General features: G+C 54.4%; 11 protein-coding genes across 11 annotated transcripts; 4 read left to right on the top strand and 7 right to left on the bottom strand.

Annotated features, from left to right (window-relative positions):
- Positions 1-386: 386 nt before the first annotated feature.
- Positions 387-1,476, bottom strand: CORC01_07772 (histone-like transcription factor and archaeal histone; the record flags this gene model as incomplete). The annotated part of the gene is made up of 4 exons (XM_022619407.1): positions 387-599; positions 686-813; positions 887-997; positions 1,320-1,476. The coding sequence occupies 4 exons, from the start codon at positions 1,474-1,476 to the stop codon at positions 387-389; spliced, it is 609 nt and encodes a 202-aa protein (XP_022474143.1).
- Positions 1,477-1,704: 228 nt separating this feature from the next.
- CORC01_07771 (uncharacterized protein) lies at positions 1,705-2,427 on the bottom strand (the record flags this gene model as incomplete). Its single annotated transcript, XM_022619406.1, has 1 exon — positions 1,705-2,427. One exon carries the CDS (start codon positions 2,425-2,427, stop codon positions 1,705-1,707), a length of 723 nt encoding a protein of 240 aa, XP_022474142.1.
- Positions 2,428-5,816: 3,389 nt separating this feature from the next.
- CORC01_07770 (prefoldin subunit) lies at positions 5,817-6,687 on the bottom strand (the record flags this gene model as incomplete). Its single annotated transcript, XM_022619405.1, has 5 exons — positions 5,817-5,849; positions 5,936-6,128; positions 6,230-6,340; positions 6,461-6,551; positions 6,651-6,687. The coding sequence occupies 5 exons, from the start codon at positions 6,685-6,687 to the stop codon at positions 5,817-5,819; spliced, it is 465 nt and encodes a 154-aa protein (XP_022474141.1).
- Positions 6,688-7,041: 354 nt separating this feature from the next.
- On the top strand, positions 7,042-7,526 carry CORC01_07769 (uncharacterized protein; the record flags this gene model as incomplete). Its single annotated transcript, XM_022619404.1, has 2 exons — positions 7,042-7,174; positions 7,309-7,526. Coding segments are annotated over 2 exons (351 nt in total), but the record flags the coding sequence as incomplete, so codon positions are not given.
- A 400-nt stretch (positions 7,527-7,926) lies between these two features.
- Positions 7,927-8,443, bottom strand: CORC01_07768 (uncharacterized protein; the record flags this gene model as incomplete). Its single annotated transcript, XM_022619403.1, has 3 exons — positions 7,927-8,120; positions 8,251-8,374; positions 8,441-8,443. The coding sequence occupies 3 exons, from the start codon at positions 8,441-8,443 to the stop codon at positions 7,927-7,929; spliced, it is 321 nt and encodes a 106-aa protein (XP_022474139.1).
- A 583-nt stretch (positions 8,444-9,026) lies between these two features.
- CORC01_07767 (DAD family protein) lies at positions 9,027-9,814 on the top strand (the record flags this gene model as incomplete). The annotated part of the gene is made up of 4 exons (XM_022619402.1): positions 9,027-9,353; positions 9,509-9,566; positions 9,620-9,683; positions 9,748-9,814. 4 exons carry the CDS (start codon positions 9,027-9,029, stop codon positions 9,812-9,814), a joined length of 516 nt encoding a protein of 171 aa, XP_022474138.1.
- Positions 9,815-10,146: 332 nt separating this feature from the next.
- Positions 10,147-11,321, bottom strand: CORC01_07766 (GRASP55/65 family protein; the record flags this gene model as incomplete). Its single annotated transcript, XM_022619401.1, has 2 exons — positions 10,147-11,070; positions 11,157-11,321. 2 exons carry the CDS (start codon positions 11,319-11,321, stop codon positions 10,147-10,149), a joined length of 1,089 nt encoding a protein of 362 aa, XP_022474137.1.
- A 445-nt stretch (positions 11,322-11,766) lies between these two features.
- CORC01_07765 (RNA cap guanine-N2 methyltransferase) lies at positions 11,767-12,590 on the top strand (the record flags this gene model as incomplete). The annotated part of the gene is made up of 2 exons (XM_022619400.1): positions 11,767-11,829; positions 11,931-12,590. 2 exons carry the CDS (start codon positions 11,767-11,769, stop codon positions 12,588-12,590), a joined length of 723 nt encoding a protein of 240 aa, XP_022474136.1.
- A 62-nt stretch (positions 12,591-12,652) lies between these two features.
- CORC01_07764 (uncharacterized protein) lies at positions 12,653-18,577 on the bottom strand (the record flags this gene model as incomplete). Its single annotated transcript, XM_022619399.1, has 6 exons — positions 12,653-13,969; positions 14,026-15,488; positions 15,537-15,781; positions 15,837-18,226; positions 18,294-18,421; positions 18,478-18,577. 6 exons carry the CDS (start codon positions 18,575-18,577, stop codon positions 12,653-12,655), a joined length of 5,643 nt encoding a protein of 1,880 aa, XP_022474135.1.
- Positions 18,578-19,712: 1,135 nt separating this feature from the next.
- On the top strand, positions 19,713-21,509 carry CORC01_07763 (vacuolar fusion protein MON1; the record flags this gene model as incomplete). Its single annotated transcript, XM_022619398.1, has 1 exon — positions 19,713-21,509. One exon carries the CDS (start codon positions 19,713-19,715, stop codon positions 21,507-21,509), a length of 1,797 nt encoding a protein of 598 aa, XP_022474134.1.
- A 177-nt stretch (positions 21,510-21,686) lies between these two features.
- Positions 21,687-22,886, bottom strand: CORC01_07762 (uncharacterized protein; the record flags this gene model as incomplete). The annotated part of the gene is made up of 1 exon (XM_022619397.1): positions 21,687-22,886. One exon carries the CDS (start codon positions 22,884-22,886, stop codon positions 21,687-21,689), a length of 1,200 nt encoding a protein of 399 aa, XP_022474133.1.
- Between the last annotated feature and the right edge of the window lie 626 nt (positions 22,887-23,512).

The following is a 23,512-nucleotide window of genomic DNA, read 5'->3' as shown; positions in this document are numbered from 1 at the left end:
TGCTCTCTGCCAATGCCTTAAAACCACTGATTGGTTGGGCATGGCTAACTGAATCGCAACGCCATAGGGGGAATCTATCAAATAGACAATGAGTCAAAGAAAAGACAAACCCCCTCCACTCCACACTTTTGGGTAAACCGTTCCGCTCCCCTTCCTATAACTTACTCCTGAGGCCCTCATATACAACCATGTGCCCCGTTCTATCCTTGATAAGGTAGTCTCAGAAGCCCCGGCTCCGTACTTGTACAAACTTGAACCTATGTCCAGGCGTCGCTCATCGTCGGGCTTGGGCGTCGTTAAGTCGCAATCAGTACATATATGTCGAGAGGAAAAAAAAATCGCCCTTTCAAAACACACTACCCAGTCCCACTGAGTTGTAAATCACCTTACTGGTACCCGTCGGCGCCGCCGGTGCCGTTGTGTCCAGTCTGCGCGCCGTACATGTAGCCCTGAGCATCGGCGGTACCGTCTCCCTGCTGACCTCCGAGCACGCTGTTTTGAGGCTCAGCTTGGAAGCTTCCTGCTCCGGTTGGCGGATTGGCGCCGTAACCGCTGCTGCCTGGGCGATGCGAGCTCTCTCCCCTGTTGGATTGGGATTGCTGCTGAAATCGTCAGTTGAGCTCATTGGTCCCATTGAGAGGGTGATATCGGCTGAATTCCGAGTCGATAAATGGATTACACATACTTCTCTGTATTTGGAGAGGTAGATCTTGAGAGCCTCTGCGTAATTCTCAAATCCTAGAGACGTCATGGCGAATAGAATGTCTTCCCCATTCACCGTCTTTCTCTTCTCCTGGTGGCACTTCTCCGAGGCTGTGATAGGTCAGATATTTACTCCATAAAGTCGCCCCGGTCGGGGAGAGCAGCTGTAGTGAACTATCCATACCTTCGCTCGTGATGAAGGAGATGAACTCGCTGACACATTCTTGCATGCATTCTTTGGCTTCCTTGGCGATCTTTGCGTTTTCAGGGAGCGCGTTCTTCATGATACGGGCAACTGGAGCAAAGTTTCGTATATTAGCGTCAAGTTCATCGTACTTTTCACCGCCAGAAGTACCCGTTGTTTCTGGCGATTTTGGTGACGATTTGTGAGACATTGACTGCTTTTGGCCTTGCGCTGCGGCCCCTCGTCTTTGTTGATGCTCTGATTGAATAGTCGCAACAACAGCAATGAGCAGTGAGTGGAAGCGGAGAGCAAGCAGACCAATCCAGTCCATAGACAAGCGTCACAACACTCGCAAGCAAACACAGAGCCAAAGGTCAAGCATCGTCGTCGTTGTCGTCGTCTTGAATTCGTTAGGGAAGGGGATCTGGCTTACCATTGGCTATGGGCAACCAGCGGTCCTGCTCCTTGACCTCGAATTCATAGGTGAGTCCAGCGGACTGTGGGTCTTGAGCCTCGTTCATTTGTTCCTCTTCCGGTGATTGTACACCTTGGTCGACATCCTTGGGAGGAGATTGGGGGGAGTCCGACATATTTGGCTACCTGCAGCGGCTGCTGGCGTTCTTGTAATTTGCTTGGGCTCTTGCAGCTCGCACACACGACGGGCTTGGAATGATGTGTTCCCTGACACGTTGCAGGTCCGTAGGGCTTGCAAGTCTGGCGGCTTAGCTGCAGAAGTGTGCGTCAATCCTGTCCTGGAATGTCCTGGGAAGGATTATTTTTACTCGCGATCCCCTGGCAGGCCCTGTCTTGACTTCAGGCTATGACGGATCTTCCTGGGGTGGCCTGTAGGATGCCTTGCCCGGGTTGAGTTTGGCACAGAGACTTGGAAAAAAGCGGGATGAGGGTGGCTGCGTTTGCGGGTCCCACAGGAATGGCCAACGTCTAGTCCAAGGAGAGGGTAGCGTCGAACTGGCAAAGACGTTTCTCGATCGCCCTGCTGCAGCTGTGGATATGCGCGGTCCTCCGGGTTGGTGCTCGAAGCTCGGCGCGGGTTGACCTGTAAAGCGGAAGGTAGATGGGGTTTGCGAGTCGCGATGGGGGTGGGTGAAGTTGGGTCGAATCACGTATCCCCAAGGCGAAGAGAGGTGAGGTACTTGTGTGCTTGTCGGGCGGAGCTGCGGAGCGCTGCGTCGAGGAGGCGCGTGGGCAGCCGGGCCTAGCTGGTACAGTACGGATTCGCGTGTCGTTGAGACTTTTGGCCGAGCTTTGGGCGCGCAAAGAGTCGACCTATGGTTACACACCGGTCGACCGGACGGGGAAGCCGTGATAGGGGAATCAAGAGGGAACAGCTGCAAAAGCGCGTCAGAGAAAAGCTTCGCTTGACCCAAACAGGACAGAGAGAAACGGGAATGGGGCGCGAGACGGGTGGGAGGAGGCCGAGCAGTGAAGAAGCACTCAACGCGCGCGTCGTGTGAGTGTGAGTGTGAGTGTGTGTGTGTGTGTGTGTGGAGGGGGAAACATGGGAGAGGGGCCAGCAGCATGTGCCGTCGACAAGGGGCTGTCGATTTCTTTTCCTTACAAGATTTTGGGGTGTCTGAGTTGTTCGATCGAGGTCGCAATAGACCCTAACAATGCGCCTTGAATGGAGGATACACCTGTACTTGTCGATGGCTGCAAGAACGTGGGGTTGGTGCAGAAGGGAGAAACGGAGGGAAAGTGGACAAAGAAGGTGCGGTCAACAAGCGGCCGGCGCATTAAACACAATAACATGGCCAATGTCCCTTAAAGTCGCCCAGCCCATCAGCCTGTCTATCGATAACGAGATAGATACTTCCCATCAGTATGTGCCACCCGCGGAAGTTGCGAGTAGCTGTCAGCTCCAATTCTTCCTCCAAGGTTTAGCGCGGTACCTGAATCCCCCCTTCATCCGATCCTCTTCCCTAACAACACGCGGCTGAGTGATGCGCTCCCGAAGCTGCGACTGCTTTTCGCATTCTCCATTTTCCCAAGGTCGCGCGCTCGGATGTCCTTCGGCCGTCAGTTTGGGCGTCTGACGACATCTTCGACCCTGCAAACCCCGTCAGACCATGAGACGTCCGAGATCAAGATCAAATCTACCCTCCGGAAGCTAAGAATCCGTCATCTGATGGCACACCATGGACTGACAAAGCTACAAGAAAGGCAGCTCTGTTTGACGTCCCCCCATTCCCCCCCAAGAGTCCTGCCTAGCAAAGTTTGATGTGTCATTGCATGCATTCATGCTGTATCAACACAGGCGCAGGTCATCCTGCCCGTCCTCCCGTATATGAGCGGTGTAGGCCGCGCAAAGCCACTTTACTTAGCTTCACTAAGCTCAGAGGAGGGTAGCAAGCACGGCTACCTTGCCTTTCACCGGCGCATGGCGGACGCCAAGCGGGTGCATGAAGCGCAACCGACATAACGGCACGAAAGCGTGGGCTTTTATTTTTCTTGCAAGCCTGCTGATGATAGATTATGAGGGGGGAAAACAATAGTAGCCTCTCAACAGCATCGGCAAGCCCTGTCTGGCGAGCCTGTCGCCCTCAGTCGCCCTCAACGGGCGTCATCAAAAAGCGATGTAGTCGGCGCAATGCGACACAACTCTCTCGTTGTATTTCTCGGCCGTGCGACATCTAGCAATTTTGAATTTACTCGTCCGTTGCGACAGAACTGAGTGGGAGGGCGAGGGCGCCGGTTGATTTGACAATGGCACCGTCTGGAGTAAACAAGCCGTCGAACCTGTCAGCTGTCTTTCTCGACATCGCCCCCAACCTAACCGTGTCAGGCACGAGAAGGCTGACGGCAGCCTAAGCAAGCGCCCTAAAAGACGACCGCTTGGGCCGAAACATGCACATTGGTTGGCTCGCACAGCTACTTACCTCTTCGGGCACGATAACTCATTCGAGTTGTTTCTTGAATGGGGCCGCTCAAGGAACACGCGCACAAGGCTGTGCGACATGAGGTCGAACCGTGCTTTCTGAGCTTCCAAGAGAAAATCCAAGCCAGTTGACGTCTTGGTGATTGGCCCGGGTTGCCCTAGTCACGTCAGTCAGACTTGTGCTGCGACTCGTTAACTCACCCTTTCTCAGACAGCAGAAAAACGCGGAGAAATTCTTCCAATCTTTCTCGAGGAAGCGCCGGTCACCCAATCGGCGGCCCATCGCCTTAGAGTACGCCTGACCCTGCATGCAGCACTGCAACAGACAACGGCCAGCTCAACCATTCACCCTCATTGCAGTTGGGCTCCTCTACTCTTTCGGGAGCCAATAACCCTCTAATTGGATTGGGCTCGGATTGGACGATGCCTGTCACAACAAAAATAAAGGACCACCAACGCCTGTGATGCGCTGACCTTCCGCTCTGGTTTTCCACGACCCTGGTCCGGATCATGCGGTTCCTACCCCTCCTTCCCACTCATCATGGCGAGAGGGGTACGCGCACTTCGGCCTTCTCTCGCCGTTGCGGGTGATTCCATATCACAGGCGTAAGGGTTGCATGTGTTGGCTTCGCTGCTATCATCCCGGAGCCGATGACAACTCAGAGCCACATCTTGCGTCGACCCCGGTCTCTTACAACAACGCCAAGGGGTACCGGTCTGGCTTCCGCGTGAGCCATCAAACTGCTTTCCTGCCCGACACCAGCATCGAGGAAGCAGGCCTTGGAGGCGCTGAGTCGATTTTTAATGTCGAGTTCTGTGCTGTTGATACTCGAGATGACACTTTCTCAACATCGTCCGAAGCTCAGGACGCCATGCATCCTGGTCCAGCCGGTCGTCAATAACCCACTGCTTGTATCTGCGACCATGTCCGCATTAGGTTCCATGATGTCGCCAACCCACTTGCGATATGCGATTTCGTACTTATTCGTACAGGATGCATGCGACTATGAGAAATCCCTATGGAACAACGAGGCGGATCCAGACCATTGGATGCCTCCCGCATCTGGCCCGCGGCTGGCCACGGATCAGACGTCCAAAGCGTGACACTCGTTGGGCACCAGCCCAAACAAGCATGATATCACTGCTGTAGGAACCCTCAGAACGGACATTAGTCGATCACCATAGACCTCACGTTTCATCCCTTAGCATTACGAATCGGATTGTCGCCCTTGGCGCATCAGACAGACAGGTCCCAAATACGCAGGCGGGAGAGCATCTGAAGTCTAGCCAGGTGGCCATATGGGCCGGGCCGCCTCCGCTCCGGGTGCCTTCTCTCCCGAGTGGCAGAAAGCTTTTGTTTAGCGTCTTCTTCCCAAAGGACTCCGTGGACTGAGTGTTGGTCTCGTAGCCCCAAAAAGGAGGCTTCAAAGGTCAACTGCCGTAAGGTTGCCAGTGGCCGCAGCACACCTTTCGTCACTAGGCCGCATGACAAGCAGCCAGTAAGCACGCCTCGCCAGTTGGGTCGATCTCAGCCAGCCATCTGAACCGCCAGACGTGTCATGACTTCCAAGTGGTGTGCCAGTCTGACGACTTCGCAGTACGATCTTGTTGGGCACTGAAACGCCGTTACCGCCGTCCTCTATTGCTTCTGATGTTCCTAAAGCCTACGACGTTGGGCAACGTATTGCCGCTACTACATCATCTCCATGCATTTCTTTACGAGGCGTATTGCTGAGTTGGCTTCCTCTTTCGTCGTGACCTCAACCATGGGTATGTTCGATGCCGCCTCACCTTTGCGTCTTAGAAATCCACAGGACGACTCTATTGTCGCGTGTGTCCTTCTGAGTGTGCGCGCGCAAGTCGCAACGCATGATCAAAAGACGAGGAGCAGACGTCATCATCTCTCTCAGTCTGAACCACCTCATCCGAGAGTCTTTGCGTCACGACCGGACCGGATGGCCGTCGTCGTTGCATGCACAAAGACCCGAAGCCAAGGTCGTCAACTAAAACTTTTGTGACGCAACCCTCCTAGTCTCAGTTCTGGACAACCTGAACATTGTTCTTCTTCTGTTAAATCCGAATGCGTTAGCAACTGTTCGCCCCTGAGCGACCTCATGGTAGAACCAAAGAGGAGACTCCTTCGAGCCACGAACCTTCCACTTCTCCAGCTCGTCCTGCTTAGCCTTGTACTGCTTGACTAGGTCTTCCAGGACCTTCTTCAGACCTTCCGAGTTGGTCGTCAGGGCAGGCATGACGTCCTTGACCGTCTGCTCCATGAGGACCCCGTTGATGAGGCGGAAGCACTTCCGGTCCTCGGACAGCGGTTGCAAGGTCTCCAAAACAAGCCTATATGAGTCAAGTCAGATCCCACGGGTTCATTCAGAATGAGCGGTGTGCTGGGGAGGGAATTCATCAAGTTTTTAGTTTTTCTTTTCGGGTTTTTTGACCTTCGAAGGAACGAAGTGAAGAGCGGTGTGATAGAGGCAAAGTTGGCGATGACGGCATGCGGAGTGAGATCCGATTTGAGGACGTGAAGAAGGAATCCATCATGTGCACCCCTGGGCGGACGCAGGGTTCACGATCTCCGAGGGCATGGATAGTGGTCTTCTCAGTCCCTCAAGGTTGCGCCGCCGACGTGAAAGAATGAGATGAAGTGAAGACGAGGAGACGAGACGCACTTGTGTTCTTCGGCTTCTTGTTCTACGTCGCCAATCTTCTGTGCGATCTGTTGCAGAGTATTCTTGTAGACGCCATACTGCGTTTGCAGATCTAAAAAGCAGATTAGCATGAACTATGGCGGGGTTGTTTTCTCAAATGCATATCTCTCGTTCTCTGGCCGACGTGCGATATGGTGAGTGAGTCACTGACCTTGCTGCTTCTTCTGACTTGCTACTTGGGCCGACATTGTGAGAGAAAGTCCGTAGAGACGACGTCAATGTGAATGGGTGCTGATGGGACCTTGATGAAGAAAGTAAGGTACAATGCAGGCAACGGAACTCAGTGAGGGACGACAAGCCTGAGGTAATCGCCCTCCACCACCGCGCAAGCAGTGACCAACTGTGGGATGGAAGTTCTGAAAGTGCACCTGAGGTGGCCCGAGCTTTTGCCGCGCCGTGGGCCACAGCCTCCGAAAATGCAAAGCCCGGCGCGCCGTCTGCCGCTCCAACCCCCCACCGACCGAGTGGTCTTATCCAATCCCTCGCAGGCCAATTCCATCTTTTGCGTCGCATGAACTACCGGCAATTCCTCTGGCGCATCTACAAACCACGACAAACACCGACAAGAAATCTTTCTTCCCACGACACACACCACCATTTTCCCTTCTCCTTCCCATAGAAAGTACGACATCCGAGTCAACATGCATCCTCACCTGCACACCAAGGACAACTTCGGTCAGTGACCAATGCACCTGTCATGATTCCGTACCCCGGGGGTGGGGTGGTTGCTCAACGTTGTCGCATTGCCACCCCGGATCGTTCGTAGACGAGGAAAGCTCATACTGACTCATTCTTGCCTCCGCGAATAGAGTGCGAAGACATTATGGCCGCCCTCGAAGAGTGCCACGCAAAGGGCTTCATGTTCAAGTCCCTCGGCGGCTGCAACGACGCAAAGGACAAGGTCAGCGAGTGCCTCCGCGGCGCGCGCGCGAGGCGCACCGAGGCCAACAGGGCTGCGGCGAGGGCCAAGAGGGAGGAGCGCGAGAACCGGATAAAGGAGCTCAACAAGTCGCTCGGTCTCGATTAGACTACGGCCATCGACATTATGCATTCAGGGAAAGGAAATAAGCGACCGGAACGAACGAGCATCTTCCCATCGAGACGATTTCCGGTTTACAGGTCCACGAAAGGGCAACTAGGCATTGTATTATATCACGAACACTCGCAACTACATCGATTTCGGCAACGGCACGGGGCAGGACGGAATACCAAGAATAACATAAGCGATCTAGTGGATTTGGCGTCCTACAAGGGAGCAAAAAAACATGTACCATAGATTGTACTTGTACGATGTAACTACATCAGCGGAGAAGGAAAAAGGCAAGCAAAACTTTCGAAGTAGTTTATTTCCTATGGTACGAGGCCGGTCCAAACACCCATACTTATTTTGCCGAACAATCGTACGCCTCCCCTCAAACGCTTCTCTTTCACAAGGTGCTACGGAATTCGTTGCCAAAGGTGATGAGACCAAAGACGGACAGGACACTCAGGAGAATCGGCACGGGCTTGCGGAGGCGGATGGCGCGGGGGATGGAGGAGCCTCCGAGGACAGCCGAGGCGAGAAGGCTGAGCTCGACGCCGTAGGGCTCGCGGTTCTGGATGCGGTAGCCGCCAAGGCCGTCTGCGTGGGATCGGAGCCCGGGTCAGTCCACTTTTGTTGCATTGCGACAACGCGGGGCAGGGATATTGTGGGAGCGGATGGGGATGTTGATGAAAGCACGAGCAGACTTAGCAGTGGGGGGTTTACGTACAGAGCAGGCCGACGCTGACTCCGGCGATGATGGACGGGAGGGACTTTGTCCGGGCGTAGCCGGCGATGCCGCCTCCGGCCGTCAATACGGCAAGGGCGAAGGAGGGGACAGAGAGGTCTGAAGACTGTGAATTTGTCTTTGTTAGCTTTATGTTCCTCTTGTAAGGTTCTTTTGAGAGAAGCTGCTGTACCATGTTGGTATCCTTCTTTGTGAGATTAATGGAAGAACAATTCAGTCAGATTCAAATCCTGCGATTGAATTGAAATGCAGCTGAGGAGCGGTAGTTATTCGTGAATTGAGGTAAGCAAGTTCCGACGTTCTTTGGTGCCTCGGGAAGTCCAAGCTTCGGCCTCCTCCCACCCACTAAAAAGAACAGCTGTGAGAGCTGCTGGATGATCTCATCCATTCCCGTACCTGACTAATCACGACGCTTCCCACACCACGTTCCCCAAACACAAGGGGGCCAGGAGTCATCAGGGACCACCGAACTGCTACCCCAGATTCGTGGCTTGGCAACGCTTCTGTGCAGGGGAGACACCAGCCACACCCATCACCTGACCTCCTGTGGCTTCAAGCTTTCGTGTCCTCCAGAGCTCCCAGCTCCAGATGCACCACGTAGCGTTCGGTCGCAGTACGTACGCAGCAATCGAGTTATTGGGAAGGCACATTCTCTCAACTTTTGGTCCAACACCCCCCCGACCTCATAGAATCCTCGAATTCCTTCCCCACACACCGCCAATCCCTCGCTCTCGATCTCGACCTCGAAATATCCCACAATGGCACCCAAGCGTACCGCCTCCTCCCAAAAAGCAGCAGCTGCTGCCGCCGCCGCCTCTGAGCCCGCCGCTCATCCCCCCTCCTCACCCGCAGGACCGACCGCCGCCGCCGCGATCCCGGGCACCATGACCTCGCAGCCCAAGGCCGTACCCATCACCAAGAGCACCAGCAGCAGCGCCCAGAACTGGGACCAGGTCCTCGCCAACATCTACAACCACTACATCAAGAACACGCCGCAGCGCACCAAGCTGATTGACGTCTTCATGGCCTTCCTGGTCGTCGTCGGCGCGCTGCAGTTTCTGTACTGCGTTCTTGCTGGAAACTATGTACGTTCTTCCTCTGCATCAGCCAAGGTTCCTTGCTCCTCTTGGAGGGCTCTGAAGAGGGACTGTTTGTTGAGAGACGGTCGGAGGAAGGAGTCTGGCGTTCAATGTGTGGAAATTTACAGAAGAACAATTGCTAATGATATGATGCCAAATAGCCCTTCAACGCCTTCCTCTCTGGTTTCTCTGCGACTGTCGGCCAATTCGTTCTCACTGGTAGGCCATATTTATTAGCAATACAGGGCTCAATGGCTAACAGCAGCTCTCAGCATCCTTGCGCATCCAGACCACCGAGGCCAATAAGTCCGATTTCCCCTCTGTATCACCCGAGAGGTATGCCAGTCCCCCGATTGCAAGAGACGCAAGCAACCAGCTGCAGAAACTAATACCATGACAGAGCGTTTGCCGACTACGTCGCATGCAGTTTGATCCTGCACTTCTTCTGTGTCAACTTCATAAACTAAGGGCACACATCAAAGGAAACAAGAGGATACATTTCACCCTGGAGCTGGGACAAGAAAATGGGGTGGATTCATAAGCCAAAAATTGAGGTTGGATGAGGGGTGAGGGGTGAAAAGACCAAATGGTGAGGCATCAAAGCTACACCATGATCGCATGAACATGCGGAACGAACAAGGCAATGTACATTATTCAAGCAGGCGTTGTATCACAGCACGGTAGATGTCTAAAAAGAAAGAAAAAAGTGCAATTCTGGGAATCATCATGATAGGGGTTGACTCCAATGATCTAGTCTATAAAACGACACCTACCCACCGCAGCTGTCCACTCCTCCCTGTCACTCAGCACCCTCGGCAGCAACCTGCTTATCCTTCGGCGGCCCCGTCGAGCCCGCTCTCGGCGGCGGCGGCGGTCCCCCCATCTTCGGAGGCGGCGCGACAGGCGTCCCCCTCCCGCTCGGCGCATTATCAGCCTCCCTGCTCTTCTTCTCCTCCTCCTTGAAATAGTCGTCCATGAAGTTGTTGCTCCCGCCGTGATGCCTCTCCTTCTTCTTCCTCGTCGTCGCCGTACCCGCAGGAGGCGCCGCCGCCGCCGCGCCCGCGTCAACCATTTGCGCAGGGACCAAAAAGTCTCCCCCGGACGGAGGCGCACCCCCACCGATACCCGGCGTGGCGGGCGTGAAGAGGTTCTGTTGCACCTCGCCAACGGGAGCCGCGTTCCCGTACAGCGCGGCAGCCGGGTCCTTCTCCCCGGCATCGAACATCATCTCGCCCGGCGCGTCGACGGGCTCGTTCAGCGGCGCGGGCAACCTGTGCAGCGCGCCGTACCCCAGCACGCACCCCAGCGCCCCTTCGCCACCCCACTCGCGCGTCGGCTGGATCGTCACCTCGCGCGTGACGTCGTACTCGTTATTGTAGACGTACAACCGCAGGGGGCGGCCAATGTGGTCCTCGACGAGCTCGCTTAGCCCGCCCTCGCCGTGGAGGGCGCCCTCGGGGCTGCCGAGGATATAGTCGCCGTAGGGAAGGAGGCCGGCGCCGTCGGCGGGAGAGTTTGCGGCGACGTCGAGAACATGCCAGATGTTGGCGGCGACGGCGAGCGGGGTCCACTGCAGGGAGAGGCCGAGGGAGGCGGTGTCGTGGGGGACGAGGGCGTGGAGCTCGCGGGTGCGCTGGCCCTTTGCGGACCAGAGGCCTAGGGAGACGGAGCCGCCGGCGCAGTTGCGGACTTCTTGGGCGAAGAGACTCGGGTCGGGGTTGTCCTGGTGAGGAGGGGTGTTTGTTAGCGTTGGGTTTGAGGACGGGAGGACGCCCGCCCTGGTAAGATGGGAACCACCGGGGTACGTACGATGGGCCGGCCGTTGATGCCGATAATGAAGTCGAACCAAGGCTCGACGTTTAGTTCGAGGTTCGTGTTCCGAAGCACCTGGAAACCGAAAGAGCCTTGGTTGTTCTGCTGGGTCGGTTGCTGCCCGTCCAGGCGGGACATGAAGCGGTTTAGCGCATTGAACATGGTGATGCGCTCGGCGCTTGACCTGAGCTGACTTCTTTTCTATGTAGATATGTATGTGAGACGGAACACTGTGGTACGAAGCTCGAGGTTAGTGTTGAGGCTTGTCGAGATTAATTATTTGAAGATTGTCGCTACGTGCATTCCATTCGTCCCTCCTTGGAGCAAGCTGTCATCCAAGGTACCTCTTCAGCCTTGCAGATGATCCAAGCTTCTCTCCACACTAGTGGGACGCCCAAGTGGGACCGTGGTTGTTAGCTTCCTCTCGCTTCAGCCTCGTTCATCCCATTTTCCATCACCGAACCCTCAACGAAGATCTCATAATAAGTCAACATGTGACTTTGTCTCGATGAGTCTGACTAACTAGATTACTCATTCATTGACATCGCTATCCTTTTGAAGGAAACTGAGCTCGAATACACCTCATACTTCATGCATCATCACCAAAATGAAGGCCGCCACCAGACTCCCCCTAACGGATGAGTGCCATCACTACAAATCCAAGGCAGAGGTGCCTTGGGATCTCCAAAAGCAAGTCATTCCCACCCCCTCCACGACGAGCACGAAGTATGAGTCCCACAACTAACACAGCTCATCAGATACTTTTCCCAGCGCTACTCCCTCTTCTCCTGGTACGACGAGGGCGTCCGCCTCACAGACAGCGCCTGGTTCGGTGTGACCCCCGAACCCGTCGCAAACACAGTCGCCAACGAAATGTACCACACCGACGCCTCCAAAAAAGTCCTCGTCGACATATTCGGCGGCGCCGGTGGCAACACCATTGCTTTCGCCCTATCGGCCCGCTGGGACCGCGTCATCTCCATAGAGCGCGACGCCGCGACCCTGGCGTGCGCCCAGCACAACGCCGAGTTGTACGAGGTCGCCGAGTACATCACCTGGATCCACGGGGACTGCTTCGACTACCTCCGGAAGCTGAGAGATAGTCCCGACGAGTTGAGCGAGGAGTTGAGGGTCGACATGGCGGAGACGGTGGTCTTTGCGTCGCCGCCTTGGGGTGGGCCCGGGTACCGGACCGCCGAGGTGTTTGATCTGAGCAAGATGGAGCCGTATAACCTGGAGCAGCTACATGAGGCGTGCAAACCCATGGATCACGCGCTGTATCTCCCTCGAACGAGTGATCTCAGACAGGTGGCGAAGCTGGCACCGGCGGGGGAGAAGCTCGAGGTTGTACAGTACTGCATGGAGGGGGCGAGCAAGGCCATGGTGGCATTCATACCAGGATCATTAAGTACTGCACAATCAAAACCTTAACGAACAATTTTTCCTGCTCAAGCTCTTTTAATGAGGGCCACTCTAATCAGCAAAACCTGCTTTTACAACGCCTTGACAATGCTACGTTCGTCGAACAAATCCTTTAATAATCCCTGAATGCAAAACTCCCGATCAAGTGGCGCCATTGCGTAGGTCGATTCGAAAGCGTAGATGCTGAGCTGTCCGAAGAATGGCCGCAGGATCTTGCCCACAAGTTCGTCCTTCCTATCGATGCTGACTTCGTCGTTGATGCCGCCAGCTCCCAGCAGTGGCCGTCTGTGAGAACTGCTTGTGGCCAAGTGCGCCGCCGGGTTGCTACCCAAGGAAGAACTGACACCCATAGTACCAAGCTCCTCTGCAAGTTCGTCGACAAGTGCAACAGGTTGATAATTGGTAGATCGATACACAGCGTCGATGGTGTCTGTGACGAAGAGCCACTCATGAAGCTGGAAGTCGTCCGGCGCAACACAAATAAGCAGGTCTAGCAGCTTACAGGCTTGTAGGATAGACAAGTTGTTATAGGTATCAGATGCGGTGCTGTGATCGGCAGCCACAACAGAGGCGATGGCTGCATGAAGCTCGGCGTTGATGATCGGCCACAACATAGCCAGGTGAATGGCACTGGTCTTCAACACAAGTGCGCGGACAAGCATGAAGATCTCGGCTCTCGTGGTAGAGGAAGGTGAAGACGTCGCCGTGGCACCAAGCAGTTCCACTACCTTATCGATAATGGTTGGAAGCTCTGTGACAAATGCATCCTCTGCAGCCGCAAGGACTAACGATGCAGTGCGACGAAGGTTAAGCTGCGTCTTCCGGTCTGCCTCTAATCGAGCAGAAGTGGCCCCAACACCAAACACGATGCCGGCCGTTGTGGGCGGAGTCATGCGGCCCAGGAGCTCAGGCATACGCTCCTTGTCACTGACGGTCCATTGCCTCAGCAACAGCAACCAGTCGCTTCGTACGAGCTCGATACTCGAGCTGAAGAATCGAGCATCGTTGAAAGCGTCTCCAACGTCCTTCTTCCAGGTCTTTTGGTTATTTGGCAGCCTGGAGAGTTCTTGTAGCAAGACAAGTGTGTTCTTGGACACGGTGTCAGGGAATGCCTTTGCTCTGAAAGCTGGATTGATGACATTTGTTGAAATTGTGCCGGCCGCCGACAATACGCGGTCCGTTTCAACTAAAATCTTGGGAAGATTCGGAACAATTGCGGCCAAGATAGCCACCACATCCTCGGCTCTATCGAGAACGCTGACCAAGGCAATCGTGGGAGCCCGGCGAACACCGTCGCGGTTCTTTTCCGATTTGTCGTTTGGTGCCGTATCTGCAAACGTCAGGGGCTTGGTTGTGAATATCGCGGTTAGGAGCCGAAGGAACAGATCCTGTTATTCTTGTCAACACAATTTCAATCGGTTATAGGAAGAGCTTCAGTGCTTACTCCAAGCTCCCTTCTCATTTTTCGCTGCTCTCCAAAGTTGGTGTTGTCAACCTTTTCGCCCAAGATAGCCGCGAACTCCAACAAACTCGGTAATGTCTGTCTGTGTGGGAAAGGATTTGTGAGTAGGTCGCGCAAGAACGCCATACAATCAAGCCATATCTCGTCCATTGCGTCATCCTCCAGCGAGCGAGCATATTCAATCAGAAATGTGACCAGGTCAATGTCTTGGAGAGAGGTCGTCAAGGTTGATTTTCTTGAAGCATCCAACGCCCCAGGGTTTGTTCTGCTGTAGATGGCATTAAAGATGGCAGGGATAGTGTGCTTTGGCCGAGAACCATCTAAGGCTGGTAAGAGATTAAACACTTCTGACTGTGGCACAGGCGTGGTGATATTGATAGAGCCACGCCAGATTTCGATGACCGTCTCGAGGCACTCCAAGGTCTCTGCTGCGAAAAGATGCTCCAACAATCGTCTCGCCCTATTTCTCATTCGAAGAGACGTATAGTTGAAAGATGAAACAGAAGTCAAGTCCTGGGCATTGATGTCGCCGCCTTGGCCCCAGGACCAGATTGTGAAGCAAATGCGTACAGCATCCGCGAATGCGAGGTGCACCGTTAGTCTATCGTTTGCGGTGGCACTCCGCGCCTGCGGAGTATCTGAGTTGAAGACACCGGACACCATGTTGCCAAAGAATCCCGATGGCTGCTGGTCCGGGCCCTTGACCACTTGCGTCCTGGCCTCTTCAACCAAGAGTCGCTCGTGTGCCCGAGCCAAAACTTGCTCCAAAGCGTTGAGTAGCGAAATCAGTGTAGACTCTGGCGCATTCCAATCATCCTTCTTTGAGTTACCGTTGTCTCGGAAAATGGATTGCAGGTCGTTGAATGTGTTCGAAACTTGTCGGCACAAAGTCTCCACAAGGGGGATGAGGACCTGGAATATGGTATCGGAGTAGAACGGCAGACATTCCGTCAAAAAGCTCACCCAGCTATCGAGGACACTACGACTGCTAGGAGAGCTCAAGCCAGCCTGGAGACACTTGAGCAAGTTGGGAGGCGGTGATGTCGGCTTGGTCTCGGACTGTGTCGATACTCTGAGGCTCTTACTTGGGTCAAGGCTCAGTTTCCTCTTCTCCGATGATGGTGAAGCAGGCACGTCAGAAATAATGATGTCTCGAAGTTTCAGAGCATCAAAGACGACGTCTAAAAGAAGAACCTGAACATAAGGGTCGGTTCCACCGAGCGATTGGAGGAGACGCTCGATGAGAACGTTCTCAAGATGCAGGCTTGCCAGGGGCTCGGCGTAAGGATTCAAAAGGATTTGGTGCATGACGGTTAAGGCATAGCGATGAAGTTGAGTTGCCCGGACTCGGATGTTTTCGTCAGCAGATTCATTATTGCCAGCGATGCATCGTAGACAAACGTGAATGAAAATCTCTTGCATGGAGATGTCGCCTTCGTGACCAGCTGCTGAGGATCAGTATCAGGTTCTTCCAGCCAGAGATCTCTACATACTCATCTGTGCGACTTCCGAATGCCCGCCATCCACGGTGATCGTCGTAGAGGCCAGCACAGCCCAAATCACATCTGGGGCCCAGCGAAAAACATTCGACAGCGTCCTCAGGTAATAGAGACAAAGGTCCAGATCGTCTTCGGCCGTGAAAGTCGTTGAACTGGTCGAAGTTGATGCTGAGCCAATCTCGTGAGTCGCTCTCAGAAATTGGAGTGCAGAAAACTTCCTTACGAAAAGCAAGAACAGTCTGTTGATGTCAGTAAATACTCTTGGTAATCATCTCTCAAGTCAGGGGGACCCACTTGTCGATACCAACTAAGCTGTTCAGCCATCCCTTGACAGTCATGAACAATTGCGTTCGCTCATCCAAGAGGGCATCCAGCATGAGGAAGAGAGGTCGCGTCAACATGACATCGTAGTTCTCTGACCCAGCCATCCGGATCTGCGGAGGCTTCTCAGTCATGGGTGTTTTGGAACCTCGCCTTTCAGCACTAGAATCCTGCAACGTATGAGACCACAGTACGCTGAAACGGCGGCCAGCATCGGCAGGACGTGATGCGAATGATCCCTGAATGTCGTGCTCGATGATGAGACTGGCCAACGCGGCTTCTATATCTCGATTTTGCGATGTCAGAGCAGTCTGGAGCTGCCATAATGATCTAACCGTTTCGACATGGTACTTTGGTTCCGAAGCTGACAGGAACTCCCAAGCTTGCTGGACTAGTGGTGTAACGAGTTCGGTCAGGTTTGGCACCTCTATGCGCTCAGCCGAATAAAGATGGGCGGATAGGTAAAGAATCGAGTTGAAGGACGTAAAAGACAATCTTCTTGCGTGTTTCAAACGCTCGTGCAGACAAGACAGAAGCAACGTCGTGTCAAGCTGATAAGTGCTCGGCACTTTGAGTAAAAAGGCGGTCAGAATCCTTCCTTTGACGCCCAGTTCTGACCCTGACTCGGGGTTCTTCAATCCTTCGCATACCAACGCGCCTGACTTTTGTAACAGCAACTCGCCAACCTCGATCGGCGAGAGCGGAACATGGACGGTATCGAGGTTGCCTTGCTCGTCGATATAGAATGCCTTGATCCGTTTCAAGAGCTCAACGGCAGGTAATGAGGTCAGAACGCCGGCCTCTATTGTTCTCTTCGATTTGTTGCCAACCGAGGACGGGAAAGCTCGATCCGGAATGAGATCCAGGACGGCCAGAGCGATATGCAGTGCTTCCTCGGCGGTTTCCTGCGACTGATTCTTTGGAGCACTGTTCTGCTGTCTTTCTTTGGTATCCTCTAGCATGCAGAGAATGGAAAGAACAGTGATGGGTGCGTGAATTGTGATCATCTCTTCCTCGCGGACATTGAAATTCGCCAGAATGAAGTTGACCAAATCCAGCTTGTCGAGCCGTTCCTTTTCTGCCAGGTTGCCTGGTCCGATAGCCTGCGCTAGAAGGCTCACAATTTCACCGTAAATCAGACCACTCTCGACACCGTCAAAGAACACGCTTGCGCTGCGGAATACTTCGTTGAAGTCGGCTTTGCTGGGCGATTGGTCTCTGTACTGCCGGACACTATTGACAATCGGAAGGAATACCTCGGGAACAACCAGTCCGCCGATCTCCCATCGATCCATGAGTGACAAGCATATTCTGTAAGGCCTTGCCCTCTCTGCCGGACTCGCATCACGGTCAACTTGAATCATGCTCAGCAGCGCTTTGGTCAAAGGTTGAAGCCCATGATCTTCGAAGTAGCTCGTCTTGGAAGCAAAATAGGATTGCTGATGGTCTGTCGAAGATGGTGACTCGATGCCGCTCTCACTTTCTCCGGGGCCGGGGTCCGGGCCAAGAAACCATGCCCAAAGCCTCCGGTTGAGACTCATATCTCTTCGAATGACAACACCTGCCGCCGCATTCAGAAGGAGCTCCAAGTCACCCGGCTTGACATTTGTCTGCAGTACCTTGGAGTGCAAGGGAAGGTGCGTGACCAAGAGGTCGAGGAATCCGCGCTGGATAAGCAGCTGCTCGTCTGCGAGCCCCGCAGCAAATGAGCGCAATAGTAAACCTGGTTCCGGCGAGGTAACCATTTGTGCGAGTTTCGCAGAATGCTCTTCCTCCTGGATGCCACTCTTGCCTGGCTTTCCCTGGACGACCGTGTCGCCCAATTTAGGCAGGTTCCTCACAAGGTATGCCAAGGCTCCAGCTCGACGACTTGAACCCGTAATAGACGCCAAGAAGAAGCATTGCCAGAAGAAATCATCTCCTGATGAATGTGGACCATCTAATTCTTCGCTGCCTGCGGGTCGTATCGCAGCCTTGAAGCTGTCCATCAAACGCAACGTTCGTTCAAAGTCTTCGCTAGTTTCGTCCTCAAGACCCGGTAAAAGGGCCAGAACAACAGATTTCATAGCTGGCCGGAGAGATCGGGGGTCCAAGTCTAGAAAGTGACGCTCGAGAATGTCGAGAAAAGGGGATCGGACGGACAGAGAGGCGAACGAAAGAGTTGATGCCAGGCCAGGGAAGTACAAGGGTAAGTCTTTGGACAGCCCATCGGTGCCTATCGTTGCGAACATGTAGCTGTAGACTTCGAGTGCCTTTTGGTGCACGCCGGACGGGAGGGAGGGGTTGAGACATTGCGACAGGCGTTTCGCGACGATGGCTTTCGAAGGGATAGTCGTGACCGAGGGGTGTCGGACTTGCAGTGCCTGGTAAATACGATCAGTCGCTCGTCGTTTCAAAGATCCGTCTACCATAATGAGAAAGAGTTCTGACCTTGAGGAGGCGGTTCAAGAAGGAAATGTAGTCAGCCCATTCCTGCAATGCCGTTTCAAACAGTGCGAGGGCCCTCTCAACACCAGATGCGTATTTACGGTAGTGCTTGTCCTTGGTCGGGGCTTCTTCTATTACTGAGAATCAATACATGTAGGCCGTGATCCATTCAAAACAGATTGCTTACCAGCTCCCAGCTGGTTTCTCCACTGACGAGGGAGAGGAGACTCGCGGCCTGAGCTCTCCGGGGAGACAGACCGGCGGCCAGAGCCAGGCTCAAGGGCCATGATTGCTGAGAATGGGCGTTGATTGAACGAGTGAGTACATCAGTCTGTTCTTCTGGTCGTAGAACGACGGTATCGCATCGCTGACTAGCCTTGGGGAATCAAGCTGGCATAGATAGTCGTCGCATCGATAATGAACAAGGTATAAAGAGCCCGGTGTGCTTGAGCTCGAAAGGCTACCATGTCTCCTTCGAGACGACAGGTGTACGGTGGGGGCACCCTGAAAGCTCCCAAGCTTCCCATTGGACAGACTAGTTTAGCGACCGTTCCCGCCTGACGAGGCTGGCGCAACCCTCTCCATCAGCGCCGAGATAGGATAAAGTACAACGTCATCAAGCATTGATTTCGGGGTGCACCTGAAAATTGTGGACTCTTTGCGTTCTGTCGCATTTCCACCTTCTTAGAACACTCCACCTTGAGCCTCACGATATGAGACAGATCTTTGAGCACCAGAGACATCACTTTCGGGGGGAATTGGGTGTATTGTACCCGTATATGTCCGTCCACTGGTAAGCGTAAATAGAGTTCGCCAGTTGAGGTACTTGCCAGGTATGCCATCACTTGGTTCCTCTTCGTAGCCATAGACCGTTTGAAATGTGCAACCTCTTTTAACAGATGAACAACGTGCTTATCTAGATCATCAGGCCGGTGCATTGCATCTGCTGAAGTAAGCTGTCAGTGTCCGGAATGTTTCCTCCGCTCGGCCATGGGATTTGCAAATTCCCATGCTGCTCCCTGCCCTGGGGCACTTGGCCAGCTCCGGTTCCAGGTCAGGCGAGCGAGTGGGCCCAAACCGACTCTGATTAGCGGACCGTTCCCACTAAGACCCGGCTGCCACAACACCAGATCTCGGCGCCCCTCCTACGCATCATCAGCAAGTCTGCGCTAACTTGGGACGACTTTCTTCATCCCGTCGCTTACGCCTTTCGCTCCTCTTTCCTACATCTTCTTCAACCCTCACGTACCTACCTATACACTGGGCGAGGTCCCGAATACCCGCCATGGCTGCTTGAAGCTGGCTCGCCCACCCAGACCCTAGACAAAGTGAAAATCACTCTGCTATAAGGCAGCCCGCATCACCGCCGCGCTTCTTTCCAGTTCCCGACCGCCTAGCTGAAATGCTCCTGCCATCGCAATCATGGGCGAGGACCACGAAAACGGCCCCAGCGAGGAGCAACCTCCCCCGCTACCTCCACGACCCTCGATGGAATCGGACGCGTCAATAGATTCGAGAATGGCCATGGCAGCCGCGACTACCGCAATTACGCCTCTCGATATTCAGACTCTTTCCTTTCCAGATGGCTCGCGCGGCACGTTCTCAACTCCTGGCAGTAGGGCAGTCTCGACCCCTGTGCAGTCCTCGACAAGTGGTCAGGCCACTCCGACAAGAACGTTGGGCGAAGGCGAAGATTCTATGAGCATCGCCAGCTTTTCCCCGACCCTGCGGCCGCCCAACGACATTGCAAGCCTGCTGATGGGGGAATTCAACAAGAAAAGCCCGGCATGGAACCTACTCAGGTCCCAATCGGCAACGGTGCCGCCCTTCGAAACGCTGAGGATGGACAACACAACCCGTAATCTGGCTGGTTTCGAGCACGAGTTCGACGACCTGCCCGACGAGGCCGACAGGAATTTCCAAGACGAAGACCGAGTTGCCATGTGGAAGGCAAAGTTGAAGCACTACATGATCCTTTCGTCGGCGGGCAAACCTATCTACAGTCGTCACGGTGATCTGGGACTAATCAACTCGTCCATGGGCGTCATCCAGACCCTCATATCATTTTATGAAGGGGCTAAGAACCCCTTGTCAGGCTTCACTGCAGGAACTACGCGATTCGTTGTCGCAACACAAGGGCCCCTCTATTTTGTGGCCATCAGTCGGCTCGGCGAGAGTGACTCTCAACTGCGAGCACAACTCGAAGCTTTGTACATGCAGATTCTGTCGACACTCACTCTACCCACGTTAAAAAACATCTTCGTACACCGTCCATCTTCCGATCTTCGGAAACCGCTCGAGGGAACTGAGCCCCTGATTTCGTCCCTCGCCGATAACTTCACAAAGGGCTCTCCGTCAGCACTGCTGGGCGCACTGGAGTGTCTCAAGCTGCGCAAGTCTCAGAGACATGCCATCAACAATGCCTTCCTCAAGCAGAGGACAGACAAGCTTTTGTACGGTTTGATTGTAGCCGGCGGTAAGCTAGTCAGCGTTATCCGCCCGCGTCGCCACTCTCTGCACCCGAGCGATCTCCAGCTGATCTTCAACATGCTGTTCGAATCAGGTGGGATCAAAGCAGGTGGCGGTGAGAATTGGATTCCTCTGTGCCTGCCAGCCTTCAACAACCGCGGCTACCTATACATGTACGTCAGCTTCTTCGACGGTGTCGACGGCGAGCAAGCCACGGGACAGGAGACATCGGCACACAAGGACGAAGAACTGGCCATCATCCTCATCAGCCCGGATAAGGAGTCCTTCTTTGAGCTCAAACAAATGCGCGACAATGTCGCCGCTTCCCTGGCCAAGTCGGGCCATCTCGCTCTAATCCAGACCGCCGCGCGCGCCGGACGGCCAAAGACCGCGGACATTGCTCCCGGCGGCCAAATATCGCACTTCCTCTACAAGTCTCGTGCGAACGTTCAGTTCAGCATGTCCGCCCTCGACCCCGTCTTTTCCTCCCTGATTGCCCGCCGCCGCCTCATGGGCCTCTATCACCAACTCCACGCCGCCGTCCACGCGAAACACTCCCCCATGCGCGTCCTCCATTCCGTCTCCGAGGATGCTACTTCCTTGGCCTGGATCACTCCTATTTTCGAATTTTACTGCGTAGCCGGTCCCAACGTGAGCCGTGCCGTTCTCACGCAAGGCGCCAACAAAGTCATTCAATGGGCCCGTCGCGAGGAGGAACGGGTCTTTATCATCGGCGGAGGCGTCTTCTGATCCAGAGAAACGACATGGCCTCTGTATCCTTAGGGACGCTTCATATATTTTTGGAGGGATTAGCTATTAGCTATTAGAAATTACATGAGCTGGCCCTCGGCGGCCATGCCGACTGAGAGAGACACTCTCTACAAGCTTTGGGTATCAATACAAGGATGACTCTACAGTCGAGGTCATCTACATTGTCGTCCACCACGCCTCTGGGATCTCTGTGAGACGCACCGTCGCCAACGTTGAGCGTGATTCCGTCGCCGCCGTCGTCACATCCGACTCGGTCCGGACACCGTCCTCCGATCTTCGAGCGACTTCATACCCTTGCCCATCCAAATCCACGTCCAGCTTCTTCTGCCCACGATTGGACGTCGTACCCACCGCCTCCGCCTCCGCGACAGCAACCGCCACATCTCTGTCCTCCTTCCACTCCGCCCGCTCCACCGTGAACCCCAACTCGTCGCCGCAGATCCGACACGTCGCCCTCCCCTTCCCCTTCTTCCCTTCCGCACCCTCCTTACCGAGAAGCCGACGCAGTCTCTCGACCGACCGCGCCGCGAACCACGCCATCTTCCTCCTCCGGCGTCCCCGCTTCTGGCGGCAGCCGCCGCTCTGGTGGCACCACGGCGCCTTTGGCAAGACCAAAAGGGCGGCGTCCCCTTCGCCCTCTTGACCCGTAGCCTTGTTTCTCTCCATGCTCTTGCCCTTCTTCTTCTTCTTTGGCTCCGGCGGGAATACGCCGGTGGGCTTGGGAGTAGTAGTAGGCGGCGTCGGCGGCGAAGGTCGAGGGGGCTCTGGTTTGATAAAGAGAGCCGTCTGCCGCCTCTTGTTGCCCTTCTCACCATTGGCCTGTCGACCCTCCCCGCCCGACGAAGCCTCCGAGCTCGAGATCGTCTCTCCTGTCCCGGACTCTCTCTTCCTCCTCCCCATCTGCTTCACCTTCTCCTTTTCCTTGAACTTCTCCTTGTCTTTCTCCTTCGCCTTCGCCTTCTCGTCATCAGTAGGCGCGGTACTACTCTCACCCTCTTCATCAAACTCCCTAACCAACTTGCGGACCGTAGCCTTTATCCTCTCTTCGCTCCCCATCGACGATGATGATGATGACGACGACGACCTCTTCCCAACGGAGTCGTCCACGTCCGCGTCGGCCATGACGCTATCCTTTCGTTCCCTAGGATCATCCGCATCCGCATCCGCATCCGCATCACTGCCAGCGTCGTCCGCCACCGCCGCCGCGGGAGTATTCCTTGCACCCCTCATCGACAGAGACGACCGTGACGAGAGATGCAGGGTCGGATTCTCAAAGAAGGAAGGCTGTTGGATGACCAAGGGGAGACGGTCCAGGGGGGACCTGACGTTCTTCATCTCTGACAGGGAGGAAATCATTTCTTGTTGGTGCGAATGCAGTGAAGAAGGGACCATGAATATACTTTGAAGGCTTACGGGTGTGGTGAAGCTGTTGATGAAGCTATTGATGAAACGAATGGCAAGGTTTTGCAAATTTCTGAGTCTTGAGACGACTTTTGATTTGTATCACGATAGTTTCTAACGAGTGTTGGTTCAACGAACGGTATGGTGGAGTACCTTAACGAATGTACGGGTCGCGTGGACGGTATGTACCAAGGAAGCTTCCGCAAGGACAGACATCTCGGGGGACAGCACGGTTTTGTGAGGGACGGTTCCGATGCCATGAGAACCCTCATGGTCAATCAGCCCCTCCGTCATGTATCCAGTAAAGGGCCGTACGTAATACGGTAAAGTCATGTTCATGATGCAAGCCCTTCCATTCTCGCTTAGCGCATCCTGAGCACCGCGCAAGGTATTGACTCGTATCGTACTGTATTGATTCTGTGAGTCTGGCCTTGATCTCGTCAAGCCACTGCACGATCTCTCGTTCTCAACAAACCAGCCGTCCATCATTACTTCCCAACCGCGTATGCGATATACTTCATGCCGGTGCCAGCACTTCGCTCATACCCCTCCAAAACAACAGCAACAAGTACTTTTCAAGA

Source organism: Colletotrichum orchidophilum, assembly GCF_001831195.1.
Source record: "Colletotrichum orchidophilum strain IMI 309357 chromosome Unknown Scaffold_63.1, whole genome shotgun sequence".
Classification (NCBI taxonomy): domain Eukaryota; kingdom Fungi; phylum Ascomycota; class Sordariomycetes; order Glomerellales; family Glomerellaceae; genus Colletotrichum; species Colletotrichum orchidophilum.
Note: the sequence above shows the minus strand (reverse complement) of the source record. Positions and strands in the feature narration are given on the sequence as shown.